Source organism: Hyalella azteca, unplaced genomic scaffold (genome assembly GCF_000764305.2).
Source record: "Hyalella azteca isolate HAZT.00-mixed unplaced genomic scaffold, Hazt_2.0.2 contig15311, whole genome shotgun sequence".
NCBI classification, from domain to species: Eukaryota; Metazoa; Arthropoda; class Malacostraca; order Amphipoda; family Hyalellidae; genus Hyalella; species Hyalella azteca.
Window position 1 is genome coordinate 127,204 of NW_025945168.1, and position 24,432 is coordinate 151,635.

General features: G+C 39.5%; 3 protein-coding genes across 3 annotated transcripts; 1 reads left to right on the forward strand and 2 right to left on the reverse strand.

Annotated features, from left to right (window-relative positions):
- Positions 1–260: 260 nt before the first annotated feature.
- Positions 261–6,419, forward strand: LOC108674487. The gene is made up of 4 exons (XM_018162442.1): positions 261–345; positions 1,475–2,395; positions 2,864–4,115; positions 4,457–6,419. Exons 1-4 carry the CDS (start codon positions 274–276, stop codon positions 4,510–4,512), a joined length of 2,301 nt encoding a protein of 766 aa, XP_018017931.1. The 5' UTR covers positions 261–273; the 3' UTR covers positions 4,513–6,419.
- A 500-nt stretch (positions 6,420–6,919) lies between these two features.
- LOC108674476 lies at positions 6,920–9,091 on the reverse strand. The gene is made up of 2 exons (XM_018162430.2): positions 8,583–9,091; positions 6,920–8,019 (listed from the first exon to the last, which is right to left on the reverse strand). Exons 1-2 carry the CDS (start codon positions 8,888–8,890, stop codon positions 7,953–7,955), a joined length of 375 nt encoding a protein of 124 aa, XP_018017919.1. The 5' UTR covers positions 8,891–9,091; the 3' UTR covers positions 6,920–7,952.
- Positions 9,092–13,292: 4,201 nt separating this feature from the next.
- On the reverse strand, positions 13,293–20,707 carry LOC108674485. The gene is made up of 3 exons (XM_018162439.2): positions 20,635–20,707; positions 15,961–17,203; positions 13,293–15,795 (listed from the first exon to the last, which is right to left on the reverse strand). Exons 2-3 carry the CDS (start codon positions 17,177–17,179, stop codon positions 14,924–14,926), a joined length of 2,091 nt encoding a protein of 696 aa, XP_018017928.1. The 5' UTR covers positions 17,180–17,203; positions 20,635–20,707; the 3' UTR covers positions 13,293–14,923.
- Positions 20,708–24,432: the final 3,725 nt, after the last annotated feature.

Here is a 24,432-nt window from a genome sequence, read left to right on the forward strand (position 1 = left end):
GTAAGTTGCTATTTTAACTAAGGGGTTATGGCCAACGCAACAAATCTAATGAAGTCTCCCATGATTTGCTAATGAATGCAATGAAGATTTGCTTAGTCAATACTAACCGTATGGCCAGTTATAAGGTTGATAGTTCTAGCACGATCATAACATTTGATTTTACATAATCAAAACAAACCTGTTAGTGACGATATTGTTATGCAGAAACGAATGTGTAATTAATTCTTGTGAGATTAACGTATCAATATCGTCAGATTGAGCCGGCACCCCGCGATGGACGTGGTGATCGTGACGGATGAGGTGAACCATTGCGTGGTGCAGTCTCTCTGCCGTCACCACCCACGGGTGAGTGCAGTCACTCTGCCGTCATCACCCACGGGTGAGTGCAGTCACTCTGCCGTCACCAACCACGGGTGAGTGCAGTCACTCTGCCGTCACCACCCACGGGTGAGTGCAGTCTCTCTGCCGTCACCACCCACGGGTGAGTGCAGTCACTCTGTCGTCACCACCCACGGGTGAGTGCAGTCCCTCTGTCGTCACCACCCACGGGTGAGTGCAGTCCCTCTGTCGTCACCACCCACGAGTGAGTGCAGTCCCTCTGTCGTCACCACCCACGGGTGAGTGCAGTCTCTCTGCCGTCACCACCCACGGGTGAGTGTAGTCTCTCTGCCCTCATCACCCACGGGTGAGTGCAGTCACTCTGCCGTCACCACTCACGGGTGAGTGCAGTCTCTCTGTCGTCACCACCCACGGGTGAGTGCAGTCTCTCTGCCGTCACCACCCACGGGTGAGTGCAGTCTCTCTGCCCTCATCACCCACGGGTGAGTGCAGTCTCTCTGCCCTCATCACCCACGGGTGAGTGAAGTCACTCTGCCCAATACGGCAACTTAAACTCACCAATTACAGCCATTTTAATGGTATCAGAACTTTTTTCTAAAAACGGAAACGGCCCCAATAGCAAGCTTCAGACGCCAGTAAGAGCTAATTCTAGATGTTCTTGCGACGTCTTCCGTACAGGAAAAGAGTTTGAATTGTGTATTTCGCAGCCATTATCTCAAATTTCCTCATTTTTTTCCATCGCTAAATTCCATCGATTATATTTATATAATTTTGTTGAGACTAGCAAGATTAATATTATAATTAATGTGTTTGAACATAATGAAAAATTTTTTTGTATGTGCTCTTCTGAAACGAATACTGCATCTAAGTGCCAGTACTAACATCATTAATTAATATAATTGACATTAAAATCCGCACTGATTTTTGTTTGAAATTTATATTTGTAATATTTAGATATGTCGCTCTCATATTAATAATATGTCTCACTGTGATACATGACGCTCATCAACAAAACAGATTTTTGAGCCACGGTCCTTCGTGTATGTTAAATTATCCATTAACTGTTCTGGTGGCTCACTGGAATAAGTATTGCTTTCATTAATTATAATTTGTCAGTGTTGTTTTATGTGTTCAGGTTGGAGTGTTGTCGTACCCTGACTTCCTACGGGACCCCGCCGGTCGAATGGCAGCCGTGAAGCAACTGCAGCTGACATGGAATTCGTTCCCTGTCACCGAAACTGAAGTTAATAATTCATATTCTTCAAAGACTGACGTTAATAATCCTTCGTCACATAGCGCAGTACTTGAATCTGTTAATGGATCAGATAGAATGAAGGATTTGAACAATCAAACATCGTCTGAACCTCCCACCAATGGTACTAACGGTAGCTCTGAGCCACTAGCCAAGGCGAAAACAGATGAATCCAGTGATGACGGTAGCTCTGAGCCATTAGCCGAGGCGAAAACAGATAAATCCAGTGATGACGGTAGCTCTGAGCCATTAGCCGAGGCGAAAACAGATAAATCCGCTGATGACGGTAGCTGTGAGCCATTAGCCGAGGCGAAAACAGATAAATCCGCTGATGACGCTGGCAACTCATCCATTGCCACTAGTGGCATGCCAAGCATCGCGTGTATCAGCACCACAAATCCATCAATGGAATGTGATAATATCAACGAGCCTGTTGCACATTGTGTTCCTGGTTGCGTTTCTCCGGTAAATGAATTAAGCCAGCAAGAAGACTCGAGTGTTACGAGGTTTGTTGATGATAAGAAAAGAACGCAAGCAACATCTTGTGCCACTGATGACTCGAGGGCTGGAGCTGCCTATGACTCATTCAATGGTCCATCGAAGGAAATTGCACTTGAAGATGATATTGTTATGGAGGATAACGAGCAACCTGGAAACTGTGAAAAACTTGATTGCGATAGCAGGATTGAGTGTAATAGTGAGAAAATGTCGCAGCCTGAGCGGAACGTTTTATGGCTAATCGTGACAGGCATAGATCTTCTCATCGCATCGGACGTGGCTGAAGAGTTTGCTGATATAGACGAGGTGGGCTGAAGACCAGACATTCTGTTCTTCCATGTAGATGCATGACTCTTTTATTACTAAAACGAATTCTCATTTTTGGTTTCTCGTTTCACAAACAGTTTCTCATTTTTGTGCAAACACGGTGCCTATTTTTGTACTGTAATCTGTTCTACCTTGTATTGGTTGTTTTACTCCTATCTGCTATAATAACTGATTAAGATATCCTTGAAGTTTGATGTCTGAAATATACGAATTTCAAGAAACTTGTATATTTTAATCTTGAATTTGAGCACATGTATACTTCATCATCATTAAATGGCTTCACTATTCTTTAATCATACAAGTATACTTTTTGATAAATGCCCCCTGTGCGCCTTTCTTAGTGTTTGCGTTGAGTCAGAGGTTCGATGAAACGATGAATAATTTGTATTAGATTGAATATGTCTATATATCTAAACGACTACAACTCATCGTGGCCGTCTTGCGCAGATCATGAGCCACGTGTACGACACTCACGCGTACCTCCGCCTGCATGTGCCCCCCAGCGACGTGGTGCTGACCACGCCTGTCCTGCCCCTCACCATCCTGCAGGATACTTTACCCCGCCAACTCATTTCTCATCTCATGAACGGCTCCAATGCCATCACTGCTCCTCCTAAGAAATTCGACAAGATTGTTCAGCTATATAAGCTTCTTTTCTGTCGCTCTCTTGCCCTGCACGCTGCTAACGCTGCGCACGAAAACCTCTTCAGGATCGCTAAAGGTGCTCTTGGTGCTGATGTCGCCAGGATACTGACGCCTGATCTCTTGGAAATAAAGGATTCTCAGACTGATGTAGATGCTGTGGCGTGCGCGACTGGCGTCTCGGCACATTATTTCACGTATACGTCTTGGCATGTAGCTGTCGAAAATGTGATCGTGAACGCGATTTACGGTTCGCCGTGTCCATTCCTGAGTCGGAGTCCTGCTGCTGTGGCCGCTGCTGCTGATCAGGCTGCAGATATTGATGCTATGGAGCACACGTCTCGTCTCTGTCAAATCTCAGTCGTTGGTGAACTCAAATTCGAACGCTCCTCTTCTACTGCTTTTAAGAAAGTCAGCCTCCACAAACGATGGTTGCAGTTTGACGCAAGTGATCGGGCATTTATTCTTCAGTTGGCCGAGAAAACGTCTGGAAACAATCCTATGACTTGGTGCCTCACGGCTCCGTTTCCTAAGCTTGTAATGCAGCATTTCCCCAACCCGTCGTGCGTGGTCAACCGCTGCAAAAAGGGTCTTAGGCTGTGGCAATTTCAGGCACCTAAGAGTGACCTCTTGCAAGCGCAGCTGAAAATGAGAAGCTTCCTTACTGAACTGCAGTGCAAGCTACCCGATGGGAACTTCGCCAATGTTTTTCCTGCATACCCATGCAGTTTTGTTGTCGTTAACGATAAAACTGATAAAGACACTCATTCAGCTATTCACCGACTACACCGCTCATCGTGTAACACGTTTTTCACGCGCGAAAGTGAGGATGGAATACGGGCCATGTTCGATGGTCTTGCCACTGCATGGCGGAGTATTTTCTCCACAAATAAACTTGGCCACACATTGGACTCAGCATGCGAAGGTTTGGCTAGCGTGTCTGTGTATCAACTCGATCAGAACGCTTCTATTATGCACCGCAACTCTAAGGCACAAGTGGACAGTTGGCTGAAGGCAGTAACCGCTTACTTAGCTGACTATCACCATGAAATTTCTGGTAAGTTTATCACTTTTTTCCCGCTAGCATATCACAATATTTTTCTCAAGTATTTAAATTGATGTGTGTCGGTATTTATTTGATGCAGAGAAGACGCTGTCTTGTCTTTAATGCAAATTGTGACCACAAAAGAACTCGTCTATTTAATAATTTTATTAATAATTGGAATAATTCCACTTTTAAGTAAACCTTTGGCCCAAATTAATCAGGTTTGAATTTGTGTTGACTGAAATCGGAGTAAAATCATCTTCTGACTTTTCATTTTAGTCTTAGTGACAGTTCGAGCTGTAAATATAGTTTTAATTTTTAATTTAATTTCATTGATTGTATTCATTTTTCAGTGCAACTGACGAAACCTGCCGAGGCATCGACGGACGACCTCATCGTGCTGGAGTGACAGACTATCTGTTAGGAAAATTCTGCATTGTACTTGGCCTGCAGCTTAAATTCGGGTCTTAAGTTATGCGCCACTCCGATCTTGGCTGATCATTGAAGTGATTGTCTATGTAAATATGTAAATTTATGCCCGTGTCTCTGTGTTTTTCAGAGATGTTTTCGTAATTCAGGCTGCCGAGCAATGATCTGCCGGAGAAATATGGCAGCCATAGTTCGACCAAAGCTACCGCACCGAGTAGCTGGGCCATTAAGAACTGCTAAACCAATCCTATATACTTCTTAGTGATTATTTTGTATCAATCCAAACTTTGGTTGACATTCGGGCCTCAATTATTAGGGAATAAAATTCAAAATGTCCGGTGCATAGGACATTCCTTGCTATTTCTCTATTAATATTCTCCTATTTTATTTATTTTCCAGTGGATGAATGCTTGTTAACGTATGACCATCCTATTTATTAACTTATGGGTAAAAATATTACGAATTATTAAATTATTGGTTAAAGATGCTGTGTTCCCAGTATTTTTTCACCTGAAATTCTATTTTACATTGAAAATCTCGGCATGTATTTCAATGAATTAGAAGATTTTGCGTACGGGACTAAATTTGAGCATTATTTAATGTTAGTGCACTAGGCCTCACGACAGAGATGAGATCGCACGGCGAATTTTTTTTCTATATTAGTATGCGCGGCGAGGGCGACCCTGAGTAGGCGATAATGTGCTGTTCATGTGCGATGAAAAGTTTGAGCGTTCAGCCTCGTTTTTAGTTGAATGAAGCCCTAGGTTATGAGTTGAAGCAGCGCTGTTCAAAGGGGTTTGTAATGAATTTTTCTCGTGGATGTTAATTCGCTTAGTGAGTTGAAACTCTCCGAAGAGTGTTGAGTAATTGATAATCATTCGTTGAATGATGAATTATTGGCAGTTTCCCGATTTCAGACATGAAGTACCGGAATCATTACTTTTTTCGTCACTTTGAATATCTCGTTTTCAAGATTTTCTTCCAATCGTGCCCTATTGAATTTCAGCCTTCCGGTTTTGCAACATCTTTTTTCTTGGTTACAATTGGCCGTTTATTTTACAGGACCGAAATGTGTTTGAATTACCAGACCCCAGGCGGCCAGTCTCGGTTATTTTGAGTTGAATCAGATTTCATGTCTGAATGTTGGACTGGAGTTTCGTTGCGAGATTCGATACCTTATACAATGCATGCTTGGATCTATATTTAATACTAGTCTCGGTCTATATTTTCGTGTGAATTAAATAAATGGAATTTGCTTGGGATTACCAGCTGATAATGACACACAAATACTTTACGATTAAAGAGTTTCATAATACAGCCACCACTGTACTCTACCCGCTGAACTCGTGTCTCGTCATATAAATGAGAACCACACAACATGTCCCGATGTTTCAATCCACTTATACACGCACTATGTCATAACATTCTTGAGGTAAATTCATTTCTTACTAAATCGACATGATGCAATTTGATTTCCTATTTGTTGTTGGCGCAAAAATAGCTTGGCTGGCAAAATCTTTTATTATTTAGGCAGCGATTCTCATCATGGAAGTCTCGTATTACGTTTTTTTTTAAGTTTAGTTGGTTCAGTGAAATTAATTCTGCCTCAACGACTAACATTTGAGTTGCCTGATTTGAGTGCACATTTCAAGTGAAGTTCCCATCTGCGCAGTGAATGCTGAAGACTGCCCTGTTCTTTAAGAAGCACGCAAAACTAGCAATGCATGGGTCATGTGGTGCACTCTTCTTTTTCTAAGAATGCTAGGTTTTTCACTAAGTACTGATGTGTGATTGGGGTAATTACAGATTTTTATATCTGGATGTGAGCATAAACAAAACAAAAAGAATCGTAAGGGTAGGAATGACGATTGAAATCTATAAATATACTTAATATAAGAATTAAAAAAACATAAATATGCTTTAATGAATGTTGTAGACTTCTTCATTATTTGAACTGCATTGAAGCAACTACTACGACATTGAGCAGCCGCTTATCCTACCACTCGAGACAAGCTCTCAACCACACCAGGTCTCAAAGTATTACAATCAAGCAACTTCATCTCAAGATTCACGATGAATTCAGCAGACTCCGTGACACTCGACAGCATCAAACTCAACGAGACCGTCACTCACACTGTGCTGGAGGAACCCACCAGCATCGTCATCTTGCAGTGGTTCGACATTATCCGACCGACGATAGCTGAAGCCCTCATCTCTACGGATTAGACTTCAGCTATATATATCATAACTACCGGATTTTCTAAGCTTTGAGATTGTTTTGGCGTTATTTTCACTGTTCCAAATTTTCTTGTTGTATTATATTTACGTGTGTCATGTACTTATTTTCAGAAAATTTCTGTATTCAATGCACCCTATAATTTGAAAATTAATGTTGTTACATTCGAAACGTCGTTAATAAATTAAAATTACTTCCTTAAACCTTCATTTTGATCAATCTACATCATCCGAAGAATATTGTTAGATTCTGAAAATGTAAATAAGACAATTCTCTGACAATTAACCACCCTTGTTTACACAAGCTTAATCTGACATCTAATACTAATTTAACGTAAAAATGCATAATTTGTATTCAAACCTTAGGCAACATTATAATAAAACTTGTTAAATTCGTCTTTGGAGCATATCTACCCACAATGATTAAGATTACCCTGACAATTCCAGATTCTCAAGGGACGTCCAAAGTTGATCATCATCAACGCATCAACTGCTTTTGTTTGCGTGTAGCGCTCAGTCGGACGAATGATTCGTAAACGACGCAGAATCTGTTCTCGAATGACATCATGCAATTTAACCGACTGTTGAAAATGGTTTGAACCAATTTATTTAGCTGTTTCAAATATTTGAAATAATTTCTCGTTAACACCTATAAAATTCGACCTACTATTTAATTCTTGAATGGCCACTTTTCCTCATTGTATATCATATTTCGAGAAACCGGCTCTTCTTAGATCGCTAATCGGAGCAAGCTATGTTCTAGAACTAGTAAGATCGAACCCAGCAACAAGTTGTGAAAATATTGGTTAAAATGTGCCAGTTGGTCAGGTGGTTAAGAATCGGCTAGCGGCTAACATGATGTAATCAAGAGCTGGCATCGCTGTATATTATGTACAGGAAAAATAATAAAAGGGTTTTCTGCAACAACCTAGATCGGTTACATTTTTCTTGACCAGAGAACGCACCCACTGCTAGCGGAAACCTTATAGTTCCGACATAGATATAATAATAATATGTCATATAAACGAGTTAAAAATATATCTAGCATTAAATAATACATCCAAGTCGCATTGTAGACATCCAATACATGCCCTGGATTTTTTTGTGCTCCACATTCACGGTATCGAATATAAAATTACCAAAACACGCTTGACTTTTAGTGTTTTAAGCTAGGATTCTATTACTTTAATCAGAGAGTTTTTTAGCTGTTGTTTCGATGGCGTTGTGAACAACTCCCGCCAAGTCGTTGGATCTGGAAAGATTTAACGGGTGAACAACAGAATAATTATTCGCAGATGTATTAAAGCTACACTTAATACGCTAAAAAATACGGTTCTAAAGTACGCTTTATGTAGGTATGTGATTAAGACAAGAAGTTATTTGGACGACTATCATTATTGTTCAAATTCATTATTGAATATGACAAGAATATCCTCAAAAAAAATAATGTACGAGTATTGACTATTTTGTTTTATTCTTTTGAAGAAATACTGCAAAAAAGGTAAGATACAGAATTTCTACACATTGTTGTTTATGGCGGTACTATATTCTTTAGTTCACTGATTTTTTCCTAGGTATGGCAATGCTGGGTAAATTATTCATCCTTACTGTCAGTAGGATTCTAATAAAACCTAAAGTATGTGTGTAAAATTCAATAGTCCCTCAGAATGAAAAACTTCTACCAGAATGAACTAAAAGTAATTTTAAACTAAAATGCTGTATTTTCAAAACACATTTTCTTTTTATATACAATTTTTTGTTGCAAATATATATTATATCTTCCTATAGGATATAGCAGTAAGCGAAGCAGCTTACCTGTCCCTCCAGTATCCCTCTGAGTACGGATACACCAACGCTCCGCCCTGACCGTCCGGCTTGGCGGGTGCCCAGTTCGTCCCGTCGTCCCGGTTGCCTCCTCCATGCCGCCATTGCCTTCTTCGTTTTTGGACCTCAAAGCGGCCAGGAAATGCGAAGTTGTAGGCAATATCGAAGATTATAAGAGTTATGAAGAACACTGAGCTCAGAAGGGAAATGTAGACGAGGTCTACGCCGTAGAGAAACTCGCGCACTTCGCCGGTGAAAGATTCAAGTCCGGTCTCTGCGTCCGTGATAAAGTCATCCATATTGCGACCGTGACGGGTGAGTTGTATTAAAAGACTGAATAATTATTAGTACTCGAAAAGTGATGAAAATTGGGAACTATTTTACTCTATTTGAAGTTACGATTAAATTAAAGTTGTGGATTCTGGAAAATTGGCATTACGGTGTGAAATTTATGTAACTAATTTTAATTCAGTGCAAGAGCGGCTAAATTTGGAGTAATACCATGAAATGCTCTTTATGAATATCAACGTGCCTGCAAATGACTGGTTAACGTTCGGAATCGTTTCTTTTAAATTAATTCTTGCTGTTCGCCCAGAATGGTGAAAGTGAGCATAATTTAAGGAAAATAAATTTAACGGGACTAGAAAACATAAATTCCTTGATGAGATATGAGACAACTCGTACAAATTTACCGCAACGTAATTTCTTGTGCCTGCGATCTCCGGCCCACAACATTCAGCCGTGATTATTCAGCCAACGTTATTGCATGTTACGGACCAGGCAATAAGTCCAGCAGCTATCTCAATCGACCGTCAGTTATGGAAAGATCGGGTTCCAAAGGCCGGATCCCTTGTGAATCACGTCACGAAAAGTTCAAGAATCGGCAACAAGCCATGGGCCTATTGCTTCAGTGACGACACCCTATCTATTTCAGTTCTATTCTATTCGATTCTATGATGGCTGTCACCCATTGAGTTATCTGTTTACATGCCTGTGTGGCGCTAGGCGTACAATTTTTCGAAGTAAAACTTGACCTCGTCTCCACACTTATCGGTTGCGGTGGAAAACCCACACTTACTTGGCGACAAATTACTGGAAGTTGAGCCATCTCTTGTGCTAAAACATCTAGAGACCAAATACTCGTATTTTTCATACCTATAAGCATGAGAATATGTATTCCAGTGGTCAAAATTGAAGTAGCGTCACACGAAATTGTGGTCGAGGCCGGGCACGAGTCTCATAGTGGCCCTCGTTTTATTGGGCCATGGCCCGCGTATTATACCATATCACGTGCGGCGTGTAGGCAAGAATAAGCCGGAGACATCTAACCTAAAATATTAATGTAAATTTTGAAATAATTCACGGGTTGTCTGGTTTAGCCTTGATTAGTTAGACTCTCCTCATCGATAAAAATTGATGTCCGATGTACTTTTGAACATATCTAAGTTCTACACCAGACAAACAAATAAATAATTGAACTGAATAATTGAACAAATAATAAATAAATAAATAATTGAAATTGATTCCAGAAAATCGATTGCACAGTGAGTCGCCCGAACACTTTTCGGCAAGACTTGGTGGAGGCGCAAGACTGCTGTAAAAATCACTTGGAAAACAATGACGACCTACCGACATGATTTATAGTGCCCAGCTCCAACGGGTTTCATGGAACACTAAAGCATTCGAATGTCCATCGACCTTGCTAGTTGTGTCGGTATGAATACATTTTAATTTTAGTAGAGGAATTGGAACTATTTCATCAAACTGAACTGATTTAGAGTGTCGAAAATTCGTTCAATGTTTCGTGAAATTTTCAAGAGTGACAAAAATGTTACAAAAGTTCAATAATATGATATGAAAGTTCGTGAATTCCATAGGAATTAACTTTTATGACTGTTGAATCCTCGCGTGTTATGAAATATTTCTAAACACGCATCAAAGTTAGTTCAGAAGTTACATGCAAGCGCTGTCATTATGGAGCTTTTCAACACTTATTTAATCACCACTTGTCTTTACACGATGAAAACCAGACCAGCACTGCCTCGATTTGCCAGCGTTGACACTCATTTATAGCTACTATAGCAACCAGAAGCTTTAAAAATCCTCCTCGAGTGTTTCTGGACCAAAGATAAGTGCAAGTTTCACCTCCTGATCGAAATTGACACGCTCGTCCGACACTAACCGCTCTCGAACGTCCAAGCATCGAAGCCGTGGACAATCGATGTCGCTACGCTGGATCGTAAGTGTAAAAATTTGAAAATCTCAACCTATGCGAGAGCAGAGAAACTCGAACAACTTGAAGCAACGAGACGCTGAATTCTTGCATTCCATTCAAAAATAAGTTAACGACATCACGAGCAGGTGAACGAGATGAAGTACTAGAGAGTTCATGAAATTGTACGTGTTTCGTCTTAAGGAAAGAGGAGAACTTGACAGAAACATGTTTGTGACAACTGCATAGAACCACTGTCGTTTTCTTTCGAAGTTTCTGAAAAGTCTGAATAAAATGAATGAGATCAATTTGTCCCTGTGATTTATGACGACCATGCTCGTTTGAAATTTATAAGTTTGTACTTGAGTTATGAGTAAACCAATATTATGAGCGATGAGTGAACCCAATATTATGAACGATGAATCAACCAATATTATGAACGATGAGTGAAACAATATGATCAGCGATGAGTGTACCGATATTATGAGCGATGAGTGAACTCAATATTATAAGCGATGAATGAACCCATAATATTATGAGCTATGAGTGAACCAATATGATCAGCGATGAGTGTACCGCAACATGGACGTATTTACAAACACAGACGTACAGTACAAAAATAATATGTATACAGACGTACATATCGTACAGTACAAAAGAATAATTAAAGGTAGTGTATTAATCCACAAGTTGATGAGAGTACCTCACGTGACTGGCTTCACTTATAGACTTTACCGACGAGTTGCAGTAGCCGAGCTACTGATTAACGAGATTTTTTTCCTCATTGACCGAAGTCTGGACTGCGAAAGCGATTCGAATCAACGTGAGAGCGATGAGAACATTTTTTCGACGAAGGCATACTTTTTAAGTTTTTGTTTACACTGTCAATGGTCTTCTCAAGTGGAAAGCTAATGGTAGGCGCATTGCTGAGTTTCTTGCACGTGAATTCTAGCATTTACAGATCTTCATCGCATCACTAAAGAAGTCATATGGAAAATATATTTCACTTAGCATCATCATCTAATATTCTTTTAATCGCGCTATTTTTAATGCATCTACTGTTTTTAATCAGAATTATTAAATAAAAATGGTTTCATTGTTCGGGTTGTGTATTTGAATGGAAAGATTCATCAAACACGTAAGATGAAGCGCGTGCATTAGCAGCGATGATCCACGTATGCTTTGCAAACAATTTTTTTTAGATTCTCATATACGTTCCTTGCGTCAGGCTAGTTTATCAACTAAACTGTCCAAGCTTGCTGATAATGCGGCAAATTATCAAAAAGTGTGTGATTTGACATCAACACTCAATCGTATTTTAGACCTCGTGCTTTTCGTCACACATCATCATCAAATCAATTAATGAGAGCTGAATTTTAAAGAGAAATTTAAAATACTGTCTCACTTGATTTTATATGACATTGAAACATCTCTCACAATAGAGGTAACGGGCTTTGATTTTTTGTGTGTAGGTGATGAAAACATGTCTGTATACAATTTATTATAACGTTTCCTGCTCATACTTCTTGTAATTTAAGTGAACAATAAAGGTTTTCAATCGATGTTCCGGGTCAGATTTGGTAGGAATTAATTTGTGAGCAAGTCGCTTGTTTCATTCCGCATATCACGAGTGGAAAGCTCGACAGAAAGGAACCTGGTAATTTTTTTATAATTATTAATTGCGCAGGCGTTTTTTTCTCCACGGCAACAACACAAGGCTTTTATATATTGAATTTCTGGCAACGTTGACAATGTCGGAATCTTATGGGGAAAAGAATGAGTCTGTGCGTTTCGTCTCCGATGCGAAGAGAAGAATAAAACTTGCACCTTTGCTAACTAAGACTCTGCATCAACGCGCTCAGCTGCGTTAGTCGCCAATGGAGTTTTTAACTATTAATAGGTCCAATAACTCCCCTCATAAATAAGATATAAGTCTGAAATTTAGAATGCTATCCCGGCTAATTATTTTAAATACGAAGACATTAAGATAAATTATATAAACTTTTTATTTCAACTGTTATCAGGGAGGATGAAATTTTGCACCCCGATGTTCGTAAAGCGTGTGACTTTTCTAGCAATTTTTCGATATACGTCGGTTTAACTATTTATTTTTCATTGATCGCTACCCCAAACATTTCTGAAGTATTATTCTAGTATTAGATATAGGCAATACAGCAAACCCCAGGTATAGCGAGGGCTTGTCAGATGCTGCGTTCGGTTATATCGATCATGCAAAAATACGACATAATTCTTATAAAAATATGAAGTGTACTTCTCATGTGCTAAGTTAGGAACGTGAGTAGAACTTTCAAAATTTAAGGCTTTTTTTAGTGAATTTACTAGGAAGAGAGTTTTGTGAAGAAAGTTTACCTTGAACATACAAAGTTTTGCATTGCGTACGACCAATGTCATTCATTTGCATTTGTATAGTAAAATAATAACCATATATCCAAGAAAAATTGCAATAAAGGACAATGAGTCGAACAAGGTAAAGATAAAAAACTTCATATTAAAGAATAGCTGAAATAATCAAACTCTAAACAAGTGAACAAATCAACAGTGAATTTCAAAACTAATTTTATTAATCAATATAACAATAATCTTATCAACAAGTTCAGCAATTTTTCTGATGTTAACATGATTTTAATATATATCTTAATAAATGCATTCTTGGTTCTAGCAATTCTTCAAAACGATGAAAGGAATCTTCCAATCTTGTAGCTTGTGAACGATGTAAATATAAAACTCATTTCAAGAGTGAATATTCAACAATCAATGCCATAAACAAATTCCAGCGTAGCACGGCTATAGACGTGCGTTATCTAACATACAGTAAAAAAGAAAGAAAGTAAACATTACAAACTTCACTTAGTGATTAAAATAACACCATTCGTGACTTCTATAACTAGCAAAATTAGACCAGCGTACAATGAAGTTTAACGAAGCGATCCAGAGGACTGATCGATTTATCGCTAGGTTTGATCGAACTTTCAGGAGTTTTGATCGTTCAATCGATTGAGCCGAAGTTTTGATCGATCAGGAGTTTTTCGATCAATCGGAGGAATTTACCTTTCGCCACATAACCACCACAGCCGGTGGCTCTAAATTTTCTATTTTCATTCAAAGTGGAGGATGATATTAATTAAATATTTTGAACTCAATAAAATATTCGAGATTTACTACGGTACGATAAATCTTAATTCGCAATCTTAATTGCGACGAGCGTCTGAGACCTGCCTGACATGGTGGGTTGATTGCAGAAAATGCGTGTCAAATGAATGAACCTCGTGATGAAGATTTCTATAAAATTATTAGCAGGCAGAATGCAGTTTTCATAATTTTTTATTATGATTGTTAAGTGATTCCATATACCATGAAATGACAATATCGTAAAATTCTATTAGTCATGATTTGTTTTAGCTCCGCAACTGTGGGAGTTAACTCTTCTTACGAAAGAATGAGCTTCATGCTAATAATAGAATGCACATTTTTTTACATCGTAGACTTTAGTTCTTATTCGAAGAGACAAATTGCATGGACCAACGAATAAGAATAATTTAAAACATTAGATATTTCTTCAAATTCAAACACGTTATTCAAATAAGTAACCTTAATAAAAATTCATATTTTGGAAAAGCCCGCTCCAGGATTTGTGAACATAAAACTCCGAAAAAATTGAGACATATTACTTAATATAAGGCGACAACTGAGAATCGCAGTTTTTCATACAACCGAGATTCAACCAATTATTGTTATGTGAATATAGTTCAAGAAGAATATATGGTAACATAAGAGATAACCTAATATACTAGATAAAAAATACAGAAATTCTAGATTTAATTGACAGAGATTTCTACAGATTTGTTAAAAAATTATAGGATGGTTTTGTAAAAATGAAAATGTCAGCTCATTGAATGCAGAAAAAGTAAAAAAGCATTGCGTAAAAGAAATAACAGCGATCAGTCATGAATATGGCTGATCATAAAACCAACTTTGATGCGTTCATTGAACTTGAGAAAGTTCTTAATAAAATTCAAAACCAGGAGTTGCAATGAATGTGAAATATGGCAACAGAAAAATTGTCAAATTGAAGGTTCAAGTTTCCCTTTTTACTAACCATCTATAAAGAGGCTGAGGCCCAGGCGAAGAGTGTGCGAGGACTAAGCAATTGTTCTTCAATAGTCAACCATTCTCCTTGGATATCATCATAAACTTCAGCGGAAGTGAGGATAGTCTTACCAGTCCTAACCATTCCCCCCACAGCGACGGGTTTCCCGTCAAGAGCAAACAGGCCGTAGCCGATCCGAGGCTGACTGAAGTGCGCTATGAGACGAACTTCCTGGCGTTCGGCATCGTATACCTCAAAATCTTGACCAACTTCATTCCTGGCGTCGCCTGTGATGTACACGAGAGAACCAATGGCGGTGCATGTGGGGGAGTAACGCGTGATCAGGTTTGTATGAATTGCTTGCCAATCTAGGGGATCATTGGGGTCTTTTAGAATGTAGATAGTATTTTTTTCCGTGTCCACTGCAATGACAGTCGCCTCTAACTTTGTGATACACATCTCACTGGTCGTTAGAAATGGCAAAAAGTATTGTGTGAATGTCTTAGACTGCAGTTCATACACGTACACAGTAAACGAGCCCCTGTCGAAGAACCAAATGCTCGAGTCCATTGAAATGGCGGTGTGAAACGTTTTCATGTCTCCCGGCAACTTGAAAGATGGCGACCATGATGCGTTTGGGCTTTCGATATACAGCTCGTAGCACTGGAACAACGAATCGCTGAGTTGCCAAGGAGTCGAGCCGCCGCAGTTGACAAGAAGGGAACCTACCAGGCTGAGGGAATGACCTCCGACTTTGACGGGCAGATCGGGCAGCTTGAGGCTGAATGAGACATTGCGGCTCAAAACTTCAACAGAACCCAAGGCTTCGTTGATTCCTTTGAACCCTCCACTCAAGATCACTGTGTTGAATGCTCGAGGTTTCTCTGAAATAATGTCGAAATAATGTAACAACACGGATACTATAAAGGGGAAACTTAAATCTTGAGCTCAAAGATCTCATTTTTACTTGCACAAGTTCATGTCATCGCTTCCAGTGGCTTGGATGAAGGAGAGGACGTGGGCATAGTTAATTTTTTTTTACAATTTACCTTGCAATAACATAGCCGTCCCGTAAGGCTGGTCTGACTGGAATCGAAGTTCGTTAGTTCCCGCAGCAATGGCGACTCGAGTGTTCGCAACGTTTTTCAATTCTTCAAGCGTTGAAGTTTTGCAATTCTTCTTGAGGATCTTGTGACAGTAATAACTTAGGCCAATTTCATATAACTCATACATGGCTTCCGTGTCCAAGGTAGTGGTGGTGTTCTCTCCTATGAAATCCATCCACTGGTCCCTGAAAAAGTACGAGATCTTTACCAACTCTGCGCCAATGGGCCGAGGCGAGGCTTTGGCAATTAGATTCCAAGTGTCCATTGTTTTATTCGGGAAAATTCCTGTTATCAACATATCGGCGCCGTTGTCAACCTCAGCAGAGGTTGGGATTTCGTTTCCATCTTTCATGTCGCACTGAGAAGAATGAGTTCGGAAGTTTGAGCTTGCAGAAGCCGTGTTCCCATTGGATTTTTTCACAGTTTCATCTATTGAGTTTTCAAGGCATTTCAAGTCCAGGCTACGTTCTTGGCCCGATACTGTTTTCCACATGACAACTTTCGATCCTAATTCCACCGTTTTCATGAAGTGAGTTCCGAACGTCAAGAAGAACATCATCATCGTTTCCCGACTCCGAACCGACATCGGGTCCTTGGCAGCCTCGTGTAATACGCGGAGAGCGTTACGGAAGTTTTCAGTGAAAACTGGCTTCTCAAAAGGGGCAATTTGCACCCTGTGAGTGAGACATTTGGCTCGGCCGATAACCATTTCTTGATGCCATTGTTTTGGAAGTCCACTTCGATGAGATTCATCTGAAAACACAGATTCGTTGTTTTCATTGTTAAAGGCACCCAAGACAAAGCTGTAATCGGAAAACTTTTCGTTCAAATACTCAGTTGAATTTGAGATGTGGCTAAATGTAAATTTTGTGTTGCACTTAGTGTTAATTTCAACCTCGTCGATGAAGGAGTAGAAATAAGTTCGCCCATTCTGAGTATAAAACGGTTCGAAAATTTGATCTCCGAACCCCGGATCTTCAGCCTGCCATGGATCTGCGAGTAGGACGTCGTAACCTCTCAGCGAAAGTTTAAAGTTCGTCACTGGAGGAATTTTCTTGTCAGATCCCGTGTGGAACCACATCGTATTTGCCAGGCTAACGTGTAAACGAAGCAACATCAGCACCAACACGCTGGCCGGCAGGAGCAGCCTCGAGGACATCATGTCGGCGATAATCCTCTCCGACAGCTGAAACAACAAATAAAATATAGGTTTTAGAAGTTTGCATGTACAGTGCCGGAAATGGCTATACGACCACCCAGTTTTCTCGAAATATTTTTTCCTGCAAAAAAATGAGATTCTAATTACCAAAGTTTAAACTACGTTTAAAAACGGTTCCAACGCTATGCAAAAAAAAACAACAATTTTCTCAAAATATATGAGTAAAAGTGATGAAAATTAGAAAAACCTAGGTGGAAATGAGTATATGACCAAGATATGTTTTTCCGTTTGTGGATCACATACACTCGTTTTAATGGCAATTTCACCTCCTTTCGCCATAATTACCTCAATGCATTTTCTCCCCAAGCTATTTACCATATAATTCAGTACGTGTCTTTTGAGAAATATTATCCCAAGAACGAAGGATAGCCGTGCTCGGTTCACTCACAGATTGGAACAGGAGCTCATTTTGGTAAACATCTCTCGCCATGATGCCCCATAAGTTTTCAATGGGGTTGAGGTCAGGACTAAGCGCCGGCCACGGCAAACAGAGTAATATTCTGCTCTAGGAACCGCATGTTTGCCAATTTTGAGGTGTGAATCGAAGCATTGTCATGTTGAAAAACATGATCCCTCATGTCTCTCATCGGCAAAAGGGAGAAGTTGGTAAAACATCGTGTGCTTGTAAGCCACGGAATCTTGTCTCCCATGTAAAACAGCTAGAGTTGATTTTCCCTTTCGGCTAAACGCCCTCCAAACCATGACCGAACCACCACAAGATTGTCGCTTGGAAAATAAAATTTCAGGCTCACGGTCCAGTAGTGCCAATAACATTGCCATCTATCTGGACCATAAAGATTGAACTTTTTACATCACTGAAGATAATCTTGTGCCGTCCCTTACAATAAGCAAATTTTTTTAGCAAATTTTCGTCGGTCGATAATATGCTTTTGTTGGAGCACAGGGGCATTTTTCCTCTTCATGTATTTGAATTTCTTCGAGTCATTCAATATCTAACGGATGCGTCGTGCAGTTGTATCAAATCCAGTGGCCAATTTTATAAAAGTAGAGGTGGCGCAAGTTTTAGAAGCCTCAGAAAACAGTCTCCTAAGATCCCGGTCGGTTATTTTTGGGGTTGATCCAGTGTGCTTTTTTCACCCGTAGCCGTCCGGATTAGCAAAAAATGATTGTGCAATGGGCTTTGAGCGTTTTATTCCCATTGCGATGTCCCGTTGGCACTGCATTTCACGGAGCCGAAAATCTGCGCCTTCTCGGCCTCAGTGAGTCTTGTCCCATTTAGCATATTTTTACTCCAAAAAATATAAGTGAGGGCACTGAACTACACCAGAAGTACACCAGAAAGGCCCTAAATGACGAAAATCAAGCTATTCTTTATATTGCTGTCTTTTTTAAAGTGAAAATATTACAGAAAGATACCAAAATAGAGAAAAACATATCTTGGTCTTATAACCATTTCCACCTAGGTTTTTCTAATTTTCATAATTTCATCTCATATATTTTGAGGAAATTATTTTATTCGCATATCCTCGGAAACGTTTTTAAACGTAGTTTAACCTCGTATAATTAGAATCCCATAATTTTTTGCAAGAAAAAATATTTGGAGAAAACTGGGTGGTCGTATAGCCATTTCCGGCACTGTATACAAAACAATAGATTAAGTGATGCGTGGTATCATAAAGACCCGGATAAATTTAATTAGGGTTGGGTACGTGTAAGTGGAACAATATAAAGAGGCTTTACACTGTTATCAGATATGACAAATCACTATCAATAAGTGAATAGGAGAACCCGGCATCTAAACATTTTTGCATCTCGTCCTGTGATGATCTAAGCCAAATAATTTACCTAATTGATTAAGTTACCTATGAAATATAATCAATGTTGTCGAGATTATAGGTTCTTCACGAGTTTTCACGCTGGACCATGATTACCTAAACATTTACGAACAGGGAAAATTTGTTTGTCGAGTGACAAGTCAATCTTCTTTTATTTTCCATACAAAATGTCGGATTACTAAACAACAAATAGAAAAATAATTTTTCTGGAATATTCCAAAGGTTGAGTACAGGTTAGAGAACATAAATATGCCCTCAAAAATAACAGAAACATGATAATAACTACAAGAGGAATTCAGCCTTCGAAAAATTATTCTGTTTTGCACTGCTATAGAAAATCATTAATTATCGGAAAGATATTTATGAAATAAAAGTGAAAAATACAAACTTCACTACAACAAAATTTCCACCTCCGTCGAAATTTCTGGCGAGGTTACGCTAGTTCGCGAAAAAAATCATCAACTATTTTCCTGGAAACTGAGATGTCAGTGCACGTCTCAGTTACAATGAAGTTTTGATTTTTCATTGAGTCACAGCAACAAAAATATTCTAAAAATATTACAACAGTACCAAATATTTTCAATAACAGATTGAACATGGACTGAGTCTCAAAAGAGACAAAACGATCCCAAACACTGAATAGTTTGATGCTCGAGATCATAAGAAAAAGATTTTTGATTAGTTTAAATGGTATTAATTACAAAAAACCAAATGATATTCAACATATATGCAATAATTTAATATATTCGATGATCCTTGTTCAAAATTTGAGGCCTATTTTGACACGAGGACTTTTAAATTAGTCACTCATTCAACATTTTCTCAATTCAGTTTTCGGTCAAGATTGCACGATGGAGTACTGGCATTGATTGATAAGAATCAACATTATTTAAATACCTAAATCACTAATTGTTTTTAACTAATTGCCTAAGCCTAATTGTTTTTAATTTGCGGAATTACACAGCGTAACTTGAAATAAATAATAGGAATGAACACCAATTACCAGACATTGATTCATGAATTAATACATAAAAATGTTAATTATATAGGTATTTCCGTTTAGAATTATTTATTTGTTCTTATTTTAGAAATTAACACAGCACCGAAGGCCATGGACACGCAATGATAAATTTGTAGATTAAATATTCATTATCAGCGTATTATTTCAATACACTCAGGCGCAACTAATTCAATAAAATTTGGAAATTAACCACGAAGAACTTTTAATTTTTTCCAATTTAATTTCGCTTTAACTGCTAATGCGAATTTCAATCTGCTAATGATTAGCAGATTGAACACAAGATGTTATATCGATGTCACAATTTTTCAACATAGCCGGGCATTAACGTTATTACAAGATGTGATTTCGGGTAATTATTTGTTATTTTCGATGGTTCTATTGTAAATTAGTATTGGAGGATACCTAATCAATTCCTAGAATTCTAGGCTGATTGGAGTATAAAGTATGATAATTTGTTATAACATCGTTAGATAATAATTCCACTTAATCCGGAGCAATTAAATATTAAGGAAAACGTGAAATAAAGGCAAGAATTCACTTACAAATAAAACTCCAGCATTAAAACAATATAACAAACTTACCGTTCTTGAAAGAGTCCGTTAAATAAGTTGGAATGCGCTGCCTCATGCACCCACAACCTCTCCACGTCGCAGTAGCCGCTGCAATGAAAGAGTTTCCGCAGCCCCGGCCGGCAATGCTGAATGCACTAAAGCCAAGAACACATGAATGCAACGGAGAAGAAATATGTTTAAACTTCGTCTTAACGTGCTTCAATCGAGTATGAATGGTCCTCATATTGTTCTTTTGCAGTAAAAACTTTTGAGTAACACTACGTGTACACGGCGATTCAATATAATTAATATATCATTGATATATATATTTTTTGTTTTATTCGTCGTCGCGACGAAACGATTTGGTACTTGTGATGACTCACGAAGACGCGTTCACTTCACCGCTCCGCCACATTTCGTTCACTTCTCGTTCAACGAAAGAACTGTTCGTATTAAAAAGCCCGGTCCACACGCTCAGTTTTCACAACGATTTGTCTGCGCAGTTTTAAGTAGGATTGAAATCGTTGCAATTTTTAGAGCGTCCACACGGTACCGACTTATCTGAGTAGTTTGCTCAGTTTTGCGCGATCTCGCCATGGAGACGTCTCGGACAAATTTTACGGCCGGTCTCCCCAAATTCGGCGAGCATGGAATATCTACTTGTTAAAAAAGAAATTGAATCATTTAGGGAATGCTAGGAATCAAAATACAAGAGAGATGGCTTGTAGATGTCTTCTTCTAGGTCCAGATGGAATCGATTTTTTTATTTATTCCCAATTATTTACGGTAAATGCTCCTCAACTTAGTTTACAGCTGTTTCTCTGTTTGCGCTTTCATCGATTTCTTTGAATTTTTCTACTAAGCCCTCCTATGTCTCCACCTTTTTTGTCCCTGTTACTATAGTCCTTGAATTTTACTCGCCGAATGCAAGAAAAACGTTCGTATAGAAGAGCAATAAATTCCCGAGAACATTACCGAATGTCCGCCATGGTCGCCAGAATCATTTAAACTGAGCACAAATTGAATCGGAAAACTGTGCTACCGTCCACACGTTCCGACTTGTCTGCGCAGTTCATCGAAATCTATGCTCTGGAGCTCAGATTTCGATGGAACTGCGCAGTTTTCCCGCCGGCTCGAAAACTGCGCAGTTTTCCCGTCCACACGCAACGTTTTGTCTGCAACGATTAGAACTGCGCAGACAAATCGTTGTGTAAAACTGAGCGTGTGGACCGGGCTTATACATCACTAAATTGAAGCCACTTCGCAGTTGGAAAAGATTCCTCTGAGTTAGGTTTTCATGCGTAAAGTTAGTATTGAACTTGATTAAGTTTACAGGGATGTGATGAGGTAGTGTCTCATGACATGCCATGTATACTTATTGTACACTGTATGGTGTATACTGTATAGGAATGACAGAAAATTACAGTATTTCTATTATTACAGTATTTCTACAAAGACATCCTGTAATATGAATAAGGGACGAACATCTATCACGGAAACGGGTAACCTTTCAAACATCTGCAAAGTTGAACGATTTTTGTGAAATATTTTAGGAGTAGCAATTTGTATTTCGCGTCCAAGGCCAACATGAGCAGCAAGTTGAACCACAGTTGGGACCAGTTTCATAACGTGACATCACAGTCTGCGTCGTACCCTAGAGAGAGCGATAGTTTATATCTTATCTTTCATGTATTCAACTTATCTTCGTTGTAGTTCCGCGCTAGTAATAAAACTCATGCAAAGCCTGGGCTAAAGGGCATTCATATCGTACCACTTCGAGATAAAGCATATATACGTTCAAATTTTCAGCTTTCGCCCAATTTTGTTGTTGATCACCAGTGGTGGGCACAGCTAACCTAAAAGTTTGCTTCGATAACCGCTAATCCGCTAACTGAAAAGTTAGCTTCGATAACGCTAAACCGATAAATCAACAAAAAATATAGCGGTATTTGCCGCTAACCGCTAACTTTTAACATATAAATTTAGATTTGGCTTAATTTGGAGGAGGGGGGGGGGGAACTCTGAAAAACAGGCCTAGAGAGATGAACTTTCAGCCTTGAAAAGGAGCTTTCCAAAAAGATGTAGCATGCCAAGATCAGATGATGATCAAGATGTACGTAACATAAATAAATAAATGAACAAATGAAATTTGGCAGTAGATGACATTCAACATACAGTTTATTAAACGAATAAGAAATATTAAGGTTACACCAGGGTCACACACTCCTTTTACTCTGGCTTGCCCTTCGCCTTCATCTCCTCGAAGTGGTGATTGTTGCCCTTCGTGAACATCAGCCTCTCAAAGTTGGCATCTGACAGGGTGGTTCTCATGGCACTCAAGATGTCCTTGCCTATGGAAAACAGGCGCTCAACTGCAGCACTGGATGGGATGGCTGTGTTGTACTCAACGAAAAGGTTCATCAACACCTGCTCGCCCAAGAAGGCAACGTCAGTCAATTCCTCCTTCGAGCTGCTTTCCAGCCAGGTCTTCACCAAATTCTGTGCCTTGGACTTCAGTGACCCGTGGCTCCTCCTGCACTCCATGGGCTGAGTAAAGCTGCTGAAGAAGTCATCTTCCCCATCCTCGTCATTGCTGGTGGTGCTGCAGCCCTCCTCAACGGTCTCCCTCAGGGTTGTCTCCACAGCGGTCTCCATGGCCTTCTGTACCCAGCTGAGATGACTGTGATTATGCTTTTCCAGCCAGAACAGGCGAAACTTAGGGTGGAAGGCCGCTGCCAGCTGGCACTCCTTGTCTTCTAGGAGGGACCCAAACCTTTTCGTGATGCCTGCCAGCATTGCGTCCACCAGAGGACTGCAGTAAAGGACGTCTTGTGTTACTGCCAGTAACACAAGACGTGATTGGCTGACGAACATATGATGACGTAGTCAGCCGCCAGTGTGGGCGTGGCACACGGCTTACGATCTTAGCATTAAATCAGAGATTTTTAAACATTTCTAGCGGACTGCCAGTTAGCGGAACTAAATTTAGCGGAAGCTAATTGGTCCGCTAAAGGTTTTCAAAGTTAGCTGAACAGCTAATCCGATAAGGAAAAAGTTAGCTTCGCTAATTAGCGGTTAGCGGATTAGCGGAACTGTGCCCACCACTGTTGATCACAAAGTACGCATAACATTCAATCACAAGATTGATTGCACTTAAAATGTCATTAAAATTTACATTACCGAAGGACAGATCGTATCCACAATTGCAATAAACTAGAATTATAGTTTAATAAGTCCTCAGATATGACTGCGTTACCTTCTTATATTTCGTTATGAATCGACTTTATTTCGAAATCCACAAGCAAGTTCCATTCACTCGCAATCCACACAAACACAAGAAGTTATATACAGACTCGCATCCTCCGTCATCATCTCCGATAATACATTATAGATAAACATTAGTTTCTGCAATATGTTTGGGCAACTAAGTGATTGCTCACTCGCTTCTGATAACGAAAGCAGTTCTGGGAATCGCTGATTAGAACACAGCCAACAATATCTCTTGCACTCGGAGCTTCTCAACGCTGAATTACGTGTACAGGATATGTATATAATATATACCGTGACGTCTAGTAAACGACTTGTATCTGTTCTACCACTCGACCTCTTGCTCTTCAGAAAACATTAGAGATCTTTCTCATGTATGCCAATATTAATATACAAAAATATAACTCAGTACTCATTGCAGTGAGTGACAGAGAGCGCATTTTCTCGTCGACGAAAACGTGGTCACGGACTGACGGACAGACGGACGGACATGACGATCGAGCACAATAGCGCCTTTTTTCCATAAATGAGGAAATGAGCCAGAAAAAATCTGATATGTTT